The following is an 11,255-nucleotide window of genomic DNA, read 5'->3' on the forward strand; positions in this document are numbered from 1 at the left end:
TTTCTACAAACACCTAAAGCAAACTCTCAAGTTTTCTGAAATAACACCTGGCTATTGTTCTTAATAACAACCTGTTAATGAAGAAACCAGTTAATTACTGTTTTAATTGGTTTCTTTTAATCCCAGTCTTGAAGCTTCAGTGTGTCCACCTGCATACTGATGTTTCTGAAACACTGTAGAAATGGAAGAGGGAACCCAAGGTATAGATGCAAGGGTTTAGTTTGTATAGGACTGTGAAGTTGTAAAAGTAGATGGAGCAACAGCCTTTGATACTAGTTTTCAGCAGTAGACAGCAACAAGAATTTTGACTGCTGTTTGTGCTCTGCTGCCTGAAAATGAGTTGGTTCCCAGGGAAACAAACTGAAAAAATGTGATAAGGAGGATAAAATTGACCGGTTTTGCCTATGTTCACCGCTAATCAAAGGAAAAGCTGTGTAGCAGTGAGGCAGTTGTACATTGGAAAAATTTGCCACTAGTATGTAAAAAAAAAAATTTAGAATAAAGAGACTTCATAAGTTTTCAACAGGTGCTAGTGTCTGTAGCTACTAGAAAGCATCAGCTGCTGAAGGTGAGGGGAGAGGGTAGTAGGATACAATGAAAACACTAACCTTGCAGGTGCTGGGCTGGCAGTTTTGCAGTGATTGTTCTGTGCTCTTGCAGGCAATTTCCCAGCAGGATCTTGTACATATGGCTATTCAGATTGCCTGTGGAATGAGTTATTTGGCCAGACGGGAGGTCATTCACAAAGACCTGGCTGCTAGAAACTGTGTGTAAGTATTCTGTTTTCCTCTAAAAATAAGGTGAACCGGAAAGCATGGTTTTCAAGGAAGCAGAACATCCTCATTCTAAATACTTCTGTTAGGTTTTGCCTGTCACTCTTTCAAAGGCTTGAAAAATATTAAAGCTTCCCTTAAGCTTTAATAAAAACATGGATTATCTTTGGCATTTTATCAGTGGTTAGATTTTTGTATGAAGTTGTTTTTCTTAATTTTTTCTTAAAAAATGGCTTAATGACTTTGTTCGTTGGTAGCTTTCTTAGTGGTCAAATGATGGCTAGATATGAATGCACTTTGTAACGGTAGGAATGCCAAAGTAGGGTTTGAGATCATCTTCTGACTGATGTACACCCTCAAAATGTAGGGACTGATGCGTTCGGTGGCTTTCTATAAACTAAATCACTTGGAGACCACCAGCTGTGCTCATTCTCCATCTGCTTTAATACCTAATAAGGGGAACCAGAAAATACAGCCTTCTGCTTAAACTTAACTAAACATGTGAAAATATCAAAAGGGGCAGTTAGTCCTGAGTAGTTCTATGGTATCTGCAGATAACATCATAATTTGAGTAAGTTAGTTTTTAGAATTCAAGGCCATGCTTGAAGCCTTGAATTCAAGTTCCTCGTTTGGAGAGACACTTCTTCTGTGCCACCACCCAAGGACGTGCACCAGTTTGTTACTGAACTAGCAATGAAAGAAAAGCAGAAAGAAGCAACCTCTGGGTTATACCCTAGAGCTGTGTAGTACAAGTACCTTCTAATGAAGTAACTGAACTACTGATAAAGTCTTTAACCTGAAATTGACTAATATTAGAGGTGATGTTGAGATTTGATAAGCTCTGCTTTGTCATGAAAAATTTCATTTATGAAACAGTGCATCGTCATTGTATCACGTGGAATGAATGCATGTCTTGCATTCCTTCAGTTATGATGCTTCATTTATTTTTTGGGGAGAAAATAAAGTGCCTCATGGTCTAGTTATCTGCTCAATTCTTCTTGTCTGTTTTATGAAAATATTATTAACTATTTCATTTCTCATACTTGCTGCCTGCATCTTCTTGATGACCTTGGGGCATGTGATCTGAGAGGATTTTTCCCTTAGCAGCACCTGTGGGGTTTTCTCAGGTCCTGTCTTTTGCCAGAGCAAGGGTGTAAAGACTGGAGCACGCTCCCGAACCTTCAGGTTCCCCAGTTGCCTGGGAAGGAGTGAGTGGATTACTGTCTCAGTTCCTGTTCTTTGGCTTCCATCTCTTTCAACTTTTTGCCACCTTTGTGAATGTGTTTTTCCTTATTTGCCTCCGTATTTCCTTGGGAATGACTCCTAGGAGCCTGAAGGCTTCAGTTCCTCCAGTATCTTCAAGGCATGGCTGTTGAACCTGTTTTTGACGGGGGTTTGCTTTGGTTCTTCCCACATAGTCCTTGAAGTGGAAGCCCAGTTTCTATCCCTGCACTTTTCATGGACAGCACACACTTCTAGTTTATGGTCCGCCTTGGGGCCATGCTGCTGGTGTCTGTTAGAGCTCTGCATGTCTGGCTCAGCAGTTAACAGGAAAATGAGTCACGTTTCCCACACCAGGATAGATTCTGCTCCTGACTTCCCTGCCAAGCCCTTCAGGGCTGTCAGGAGTTGGTACTGCTGCAACTTCTGTCCCTTGTGTTTCTGTCTACAAAGACACTCTATCCTCTGAGGTGCAGCCTTTGGGCCAGTTCTTCAAAGATCCCAGCCAGGGCCAGCAAAGCTCCTGATGCTGCAGCTGGGAGGCGAAGAGAAAAAAGCTGGGAGACACTTAAGCACTCATGCAGTACCGCACCTGTTACACTGGCACTGCTGGCACCAGGCACTGGCGGTGTAGCAAAGCTGGGACAGAGGGAGCACTGAGATCCACACTGAAGCCGTCCCTTGTGCTTCTGAACAAGATGGTCCAGCAGAATCTTTCCTGGCTCTTGCACTACATAGAGTGCTCAGTTTGACAGTTTCTGAGAGACACTCTCCCCAGTTCCTATTTCTTTTCCTCTCTGGTGGACATGTTGATGAAGAAGTGGTACTGCAGGAGACAAAGATCTTACAGTGCTCCAGGGAAATTACCTTGCGACAGGCTCTCATTTCTGTGCAGCAAATCAATAGCCTAGTGCCCTTGCTGTGCAAAGGGTCGGCAGTCCAGACTGCCTGAGTCCTTGCCTTCCTGTGGCAAAGTTCAGCTTTCAATTTATTGCCATACATGTGATCTGGAGTACTAGCAATAAAAATCAATTCATAGTGCACCAGGTGCTCCTTCTCCGTGGGAAATGCAGGCAGGAGCTGTGCATCTGCTCATCTGTGCTGCAGTACAAGAAATCCTGGGCAAGCATTAGGTTTATCAAGAGAAAGGGGGTGTCAGTAGCCAGGATCCCTTGAAGGGCTTTGGTTCATCTGCACCCCTTTGTTCCCCAGGTCTGTTCCTGTGAGGTGAAAGGCTGGAAGGAATTGATATCAAGTGTGTCAGACCTATGCACCTGTGCCCTAATTTTGGGAAGAGAGCCAGGATTGCAGTGGTCTTAGCAGGCTTGTTATGGGAGGAAATAGTTTGGGTCTCATGTGCCCGTGGCACACTGGGAAATTACCCTTTGTATTGTATTCATTTATAGACTGGTCTAGGAATTTCTCTGAACTCTGAAGAGTGATTAGATATGGAAATTTCCTGGTCTATAAATTTTGAGTCCAATGAACTGTCCTGAAAATGCATAGAAATGGGATAAATAAGAAGGTACTTGAGATAGTGAAGCAGAAAACACACAAACTGAGCATTTCTATTTTTTCTCATCAAAATAAATAATTGACAAGATGAAAAGGCAGCAAATGGCATTTTGTTACAGTTCCATTGACCCAAATATTTGGGGTTTTGTCATAAGATGTTAAAGCCTGCATCTTACCCATATTTTTGAAGTCAGCTGTTTATGAGAATATTGAACTTTATTACACACTTAAGTTCAGTAGAATATGAATTAACATCACAGAGGGGAGAAAAATGAGTAGGCTCCGTGTGCTTTTTTTGAGTCATCTTTTGTTGACTAAAACTAAGTTTCCCTTAGCCAGTATCCTGTTTCTGACAACAGTCAGAATGAATCATGTTGAGGAGAATAAATAGTATCTTACCAGACTGCTTGATTAGAGACAAGCTTTTAGGCCACAAATAATATTGGTTGCTTTAACAAGATATTACTAGATCTTGTTTTGCTTAAATCTTTGGTTCATTATTGCCACACAGATATTACAGCTAAAATTTGTTTAATTGACCTGATAGGAGAACTTCAAGGGAGCAGAAATAATTTAAGTGAGTTTGTTTGCTTTAACTGTATTTTTTTTGCACTTGTAAATGTTTGATTTTATTTAATTTAAGAATGGTTTTTCTAGCGCTTGTCTGTTAACACCAAATAAATACGTTCTTTGATAATATTTGATAATCACAGAGTAAGCGTGTCTTCCATCTGTAAGAACGCTAGTCCTTTGAAATGTTGATAGTGTGATTAGCATTCCCCAATTAAATTCTGAGTCTGAAACTTCAGGTTGAGTATAAATATTTTCTGTAAAATGTAATGCCAAGTTTGCTAAATACTTCTGTTCTTTGAAATTAGCATTGACGATGCACTTCAGGTTAAGATTACAGACAACGCGCTATCTCGAGACCTGTTTCCTATGGACTACCATTGCCTGGGAGATAATGAAAACAGACCAGTTAGATGGATGGCTCTGGAAAGCCTGGTTAATAACGAATTTTCCAGTGCTAGTGACGTGGTAAGTTGGTTTTGGGTTTTTTTCCCCTCTTACACTTTGTAAATTGTATTTTGTTGATTCCTCACCATCCCCCCACTCGCCTCCCTGCCCTTTTTTTCAGCTATTGGGGAATCATGGCACTGACTAGATAACAGTGATTTGTCCAGAACAGCATCTATACATCTGATTCCCTCATTTGCTGCTTGTGGCAGATAGTTCAAAGCTCAAGCAGGCCCTTCTTGCATGGCAAAATTGTCTGTTGCACCCTGTTCTCCTCAGTAGTGTTAGCAGAAAAGGCAGTTAAATTCAGTGGGTGATCTCTACTGGGACATGTCCGCTATTGGAATCAGCGTGATCCAGAGTCTACAACAGAGTATTTCAGTTGCAGTCTCACAGATAAAGAGGGAAGGAATTTCTTGCCTTGACCTGCTGACTACACACATGCTAATACAACCTGGAATGCAGGTGGCTTTTTTGCTTCAAGGGCATGCTGCTGCTGTGTTCAACTTTGTCTCCCAGGACCCCCAGGTCCTTTTCTGCAAAGCCCTTTTGTAGGTGGTCAGCCCCAGCCAGGCCTGGTGCGTGGAGCTATGCCGTCCCAGATGCAGGGCTTTGCATTTGCTTTCCTTGAACTTAGAGGTTCCTGTCAGCCCATTTCTACAGCTTCTTGAGGTCTTTCTGCAGAATGCTGTCTTCCAGCCTGTCAGCCACTTTGCCCAGGTTGGTGTCATCCATGAACTTCCTGAGAGCCCAGGTTGTTGCTGAAGATAAAACAGTATTGATTCCTGAGCCATGCGATTAGTAACTGGCTGCTAGTTGGATGACTACTGCTGGTAACAGCAATTTGAGTACAGCATTTAATGCCAACATCTCACTAATTTGGCTGTAAGGATGCTTATGAAAGATGATGTTAAGGGCCTTGCTGAAGTCAGGGTGAACATCTGTTGCTCACCTTGTGTCCACTAAGTCTGTCTTCTCAAAGAACTAGTTGGGTTAGTCAGGCACAGTTTCCTCTCGATAAATCTACTTTGGCTCTTCCTGGACACCTTTGTGCTCTGTATGCATGGAGGTGACTTCCAGGATGATGTGCTCCCTGACGCGAGCAGGAGCTGATGGTAGACTACCTGGCCCGTAGTTCCCTGGAGCCCATCTCTTCAATAGAGTGCCTTTTTTCCGGTTGTCAGGAACCTCCACCAGCTGTGGTACCCTTTCAAAGATGATGAAAGCAGTGTTGCAATGACTTCAGCCTGCTCCCTCAGCATTCTTGGATGCATCCCATCTGATAGGCTTGGCTTTAGTGCAGCCTAAATGTTTTCCTCCTATGGGCTTTTCTTGGTAGTTTAACTCCGAGCTTTGGTTTTCCAGACTCCATCCCTGCATGCTGATGGATTCTTACTGTATTCTTGGAGTAGCCTTCTCCTGGTTCCACCCTCCCTTTCCTGCCTTGGTGTGTCTGAGCGTAGTCAGTGCACCTTCTGCCATGCTTGCTCAGCTTCCTACACATCGGAATGGACTGTTCTTGTGCTTACAAGAGCTTGTCCTTTAAAATCAACCGGTGGCAATTAGAGCGCTAATTAATGGTAAACCACTTGCACTTATCTGTGTCTTCCTGCGAAGGGGGTATTTTCTGGTAATGATACTTTCCTTAACATGGTTACATCCAGAGATTGTAATCTGCACCCTAAAATGTGCTAGTTTAGAAAATCTCTTGAGAGTCCTTGTTGGTTTTTTTTCCTCATTGCTGTGGTCTCTGTACTAGTGCTCAAGCCACATTAAAAAAAAAAAAAAAAAAAAAAAAAAGGAAGATGGGAAAGGAGTCAGCTTTGCTCCAGAAATACTTCTGTACTCACTGGAAAATGTGTAGAGTTCTGTGTTACACCAAACTTGAACATAGAACAGGAAATAGAAGTTGCCTGTAAAATCATGTTTTATAGTACTAAATGAGGTCACATAAATGTTGATTTTCTTATTCTTACTTGCGCTCTCTTTTTTATTTTTTAAATTGAGAACCCAAAAGTGTTCCCTATTTGTAATACTGAACTTGGAAATGAAAACTTACATAACGCTGGCAGTGAAATGCAGACTTTTATTAAGATAAAGGAACCTCAGCATCATAACAGTTTCAGAAAACTCTAGTGTGCTTCAACTTACATTTCTCATGATTTTAACACAGAACTCCTTTTTGCATTATATAGGGATAAATGCAACTCAGCTTCCAATACATAGCTACATATGCGAAATTAAGAACTGTATGAGTTTTGCAGTGTGCAAAAACAGACTGTGTTTTTGGATGTGGAAAATACTATCCTTGTCTTTGCATTTACCAGGATACTTTTCACAAATGTGATGTAATATGTTTTTGTCTGCTTGCTAGGACCAAATCTAGTTATCAATTGCACGTAACTTATCGGTGATAAAAATCTGTTAAAAACAATTTAGGTGGTGTCTGTTAAGATGCAACTGGCATGTGTTCTAGGCTTGCTTTTTGGATGCATTTCTTTAAAGTGGTTTTGCTGGCTTGAAACTTTCCTAATGTGCCTTTCCTCTGCCAATACTTACCAGTCAGCCAAAGCGTAGAAAAACAAAACAGGATTCCTGTTGAATTTTAATTCTTTTTTCCCCTCTGTTGGACATGAAGCTCTGCATCTCCTTATGTAGTGTTCATGCAGCTACTTATGGCAGTCGCAATAGCTATATTCTCAAAGTAGTTTTGCTTGAATTGCCCTTCGTTCTCATGTTCTAGGTGCACCACCACTTGTCCCTCGGCATTTTTCTTAACTGCAAATAAAAAGGATGTCCTCCCCTTAGCACCACACTGCTGATAGATGGCTGTTCAGAGTGGGGCTGCATCTGGGCTCCTGCAGTTCTCCAGCTCTGAGCTTCCCATCGGTGGCCACTGGCAGCATCCCTTAAGGCTCGTGGCGGGGAGGGGGGCAGGGGCCAGGGGCCAGGGGCCAGGATTTCTTTTGTTTAAAACCAAGAATCTTTCGAGGCTTGCTGAATTCTGCCCCTTTGTAATAAATCATTATGTTTGCAGCGTTTGTAACTTCAGCAGTGACTCATCAGTGTGCAGTATCACCACCATCTATGTTTTCTCTCTTGGGCCTCTTGATACCAGCTAGTAAATCACTGTACTTGTACGTTGCTTGCGTGTGAATTCATTGATTTACTTTTTTCATCATCTTAAGCTCCTTTTGGCAAGTATTGCCGGCTGAATGTGTTAAATGCTGGTCCAGCTGTCAGATTTATTTAGATGAAATCTTTATTTTTCCCCTGAGTCCTACTTGTGAGCAAAATATAATTCTGACTCAAAATTTACAGATTACTTTGATTTAAAAAAGATGGTTTCATTCAATCTACTCTTCTGAAGCTTTGAATCTCACAGACCTTTTTTGAGGAATTTGGTGTAGTAGTAGAAGAGGTAAAATGCAATATAAAATTGTTAATTTTTTTAGAACAGTGGTTTAGTGCTTAATATTCCTTAGATGCAAGTGTTTTGAAATGTCATACTAGAAAAATGCAGTAAACACATGATTTTTTTTTTAAATTTAAATCTTAGTGCACAGAGTTTAATTTTAGTTCAACACAACACCTGTTCTGTGATTCTTAATTGTCTCTATTCAAAGACAAAGCGTTGTCATGTTGAACTTGGATATATATAGCATTTATGTAAAGCTTTCTTTCTCTGTGTAGTCTTATTTATGACTGATTCTGTGGAACTCCTGAAGGAGTGCTCAAAATTCAGCATGTTGTTTTAATGCTGCATGCTCTGTCTTTTTAGTGGGCCTTTGGAGTAACGCTGTGGGAGCTGATGACTTTAGGACAGACTCCGTATGTCGATATCGACCCCTTTGAGATGGCCGCTTATTTAAAGGATGGCTATCGAATAGCTCAGCCAATCAACTGCCCTGATGAACTGTAAGTGCATGTTTTTGGAGAGCAGATAAAATACCTGTTTTGTAATCAGCATGTTAGCCAGCCTTATCCTGACCCAGCTCTTCTCCTATGTGCCAAAATAAGGAAATGGGGTTGATAATGGGAGGAGGGAGGCAAAGGGGCCGGAGGTTTTCAGCTTGGTGTTTGTGGGGCTGCAGTGTCGGAAGCCATGAGGTTTGTAGGCAGAGGGAATCTCCATTCTCTCAGCAAGAATATGGAGAAGTGTAGTGGAGTTAAATGGTAGGGCTTGAGGTGTTTATTCATAATCCTCATGGTATAGGAGGATGCAAGTGCACAGGTGCTACTTACTGCCTCGCATGTTCTTCCACATCCCCTTCCCATAAACCTACGGCAGAAACACACTGAACTGTACTTTTACAATAGTTGAGCAATTTCTGATGAACTATGTGTTGCTTCCTCCGGGGTTGGCTCTGACTTGTATATTAAATCAAACCAGCACTTCCAATCACAGCACATTATTGATCATCCCAGGTATCTGCCTTCTGGAGGAGTCGTACAGCATAGCGAATCAGAAGATACAGGCTTCCTTTTCTCTCTCTCCAGTCAGCAGTTTTTCTAGTGGCAAATCCTAGAGTCATTTAGGTTGGAAAAGACCTTTAAGATCATCAAGTCCGACTGTTAACCCAGGACTGCCAAGTCCACCACTAAACCATGTCCCTAAGCACCACATCTGTGTGTTCGTTAAACATTACCAGGGATGGTGATTCTACCATGTCCCTGGGCAACGTGTTCTGATGCTTGACCACCCTTTCAGTGAAGACTTTTTCCCCGGTATCCGATCTAAACCTTCCCTGGTGAAGCTTGAGGCCATTTCCTCTTCTCCTGTCACTTCTTATCTGGGAGAAGAGACCAACCTCACCTGCCTACAACCTCCTCCTAGTAGTTGTAGAGAGCGATAAGGTCTCCCCTGAGCATCTTCCTTGCCAGACTAAACCTCCCCAGCTCCCTCAGCCGCCCCTCACAGCGCTTGTGCTCTGGACCCTTCCCCAGCCCCGTTCCCGTCTCCGGACACGCTCCAGCCCCTCCATGTCCCTCTGGCCGTGAGGGGCCCAACCCTGAGCCCAGGAGTCGAGGGGCGGCCGCACCGGTGCCGAGCGCAGGGGGACGGGCACTGCCCCGGCCCTGCTGGCCACACTGCCTGGGACACGAGCCAGGCCGCTGCTGGCCGCCTTGGCCACCTGGGCACACGGGGGGCTCCCGCCCAGCCAGCCCCCCCAGGCCCTGTCCCGCTGGGCCCTTCCCAGCCCCCTGCCCCAGCCTGTAGCGCTGCCGGGGGCCGCTGTGCCCCACGGGCAGGGCCCGGTGCTGAGCCCTGCCGACCCTCACCCGCTGGCCTCGGCCCCTCGGCCCGGCCTGCCCAGCCCCCCTGCAGAGCCCCCCGCCCCCCAGCAGCTCAGCTCCCCCCAGCTGGGTGCCCCCTGCCCTGACTGAGGGGGCACTCGCTCCCCTCGCCCAGCCCGGCGGTGCAGACACGCAGCAGGACGGGCCCCGGCGCTGAGCCCTGGGGAACCCCCCGTGTGCCCGGCGCCAGCGGGATGTGACTCCATGCCCCACCGCTCTTTGGGAATGCTGTTTTTCGCTTGCAGGTTGGGACTGTGGTCTCCTAGCTTACCTTCCCATGTCTTCCAGGTTTGCTGTGATGGCCTGCTGTTGGGCCCTAGATCCTGAAGAAAGACCCAAGTTTCAGCAGCTGGTGCAATGTCTAACTGAATTTCATGCAGCATTGGGAGCCTACGTCTGAAACTGCAGAAGATTTAATTCCCTGATTGGGAGGAGGCACGGCATACGTCTGCAGCTCCATGCATCACTTGGACTCACACACGTGATGTGTATAAAGCAACACCAAAGGGAGAAAGCACTTCTTCCAAAAACTGTGCCTTAGAATGCCTTAGTAGTCTGAAGTTTTTTGTAAGACCTCTTGATGTTGAATATTTTCTAGATATCACTTTTGCTAAGTTAAATTGAGACCTTTTTATTTGCCATCAGGATTTTTAAAGTGTAGTGATAGTGAACTTAAAACACAAGATTTGGATGGACTTTGCACTCTTACAACAGACACATGATTCTTTTGAAGGGTATATGGAACTGGTAGAAAAGTGAGGATAGGGGAAATTAATGCAGAAGCCACACTGCAGAAAAATTTCCCTGCTTTTTAAAATGTTGAAACTGAATATTTCTGACCAGCTCTAGTGTTTGTACTTGTGTGTATCTGGAATAGCTTTTTAGTATCAACTTCTTCTATTTTGAGACAACAGCACATTGTGGTTAGATCCACAAGCGGCATCTTACTTTTTTAACCCATTCACAAATGTTTTCTGGAAAAGCTGGTCTTCAGGATACAATATCTCCTTTTCAAAGCAGTAAGTGATTATGTAAAAGTGATTCCAGTTTACCTCATACAGAGAGTAGAAAAGGTGGGGTAAAAATGGTGCCCCTCCTTTCAGATAAAAGGCTGATGTGATTTTTAAGATGGTTTTATGTGCTAATAGAGGCCTTCAGAGAAGCGCCAAAGCAGCCCTTGTGTGGGAGTCTTTCACCTCAGACTTCTGGATCGCAGTTTCTCTTGTTCAAAAAGGTACTGGTTGTTTTTTATGGGCTTTTATGGCCTGAAATGGGCTTAAATATATAAATATATATTTGTAAAGACACTTGCAGAGTAAAGAATGTTTTTCTATTACATCTAATGTGAAAGCTTGGTCCCTCACGTTGCCCAGTGTATTGAACGTGCAGATTGGTGGTGGTGGTGGTTGGGCTGGAGTTGACATGAAGACA

At 43.7% G+C, this 11,255-nt stretch overlaps 1 protein-coding gene across 2 annotated transcripts in view; it reads left to right on the forward strand.

Moving 5' to 3' along the window:
- The window catches only part of RYK (receptor like tyrosine kinase), a 65,263-nt gene extending 54,132 nt beyond the window's left edge, over positions 1-11,131 (forward strand). For both annotated transcript variants that reach the window (XM_080410374.1, XM_080410375.1), the window contains exons 12-15: positions 661-770; positions 4,388-4,547; positions 8,308-8,444; positions 10,113-11,131. In XM_080410374.1, the coding sequence (XP_080266500.1) occupies positions 661-770; positions 4,388-4,547; positions 8,308-8,444; positions 10,113-10,224 (519 nt within the window). In that variant the 3' untranslated portion in view covers positions 10,225-11,131. The remainder of the gene's footprint in view (positions 1-660; positions 771-4,387; positions 4,548-8,307; positions 8,445-10,112) is intronic.
- The last annotated feature ends 124 nt before the right edge of the window (positions 11,132-11,255 follow it).

The sequence above is a fragment of the Falco punctatus genome (genome assembly GCF_963210335.1).
Source record: "Falco punctatus genome assembly, chromosome: 13".
Taxonomy (NCBI): Eukaryota; Metazoa; Chordata; class Aves; order Falconiformes; family Falconidae; genus Falco; species Falco punctatus.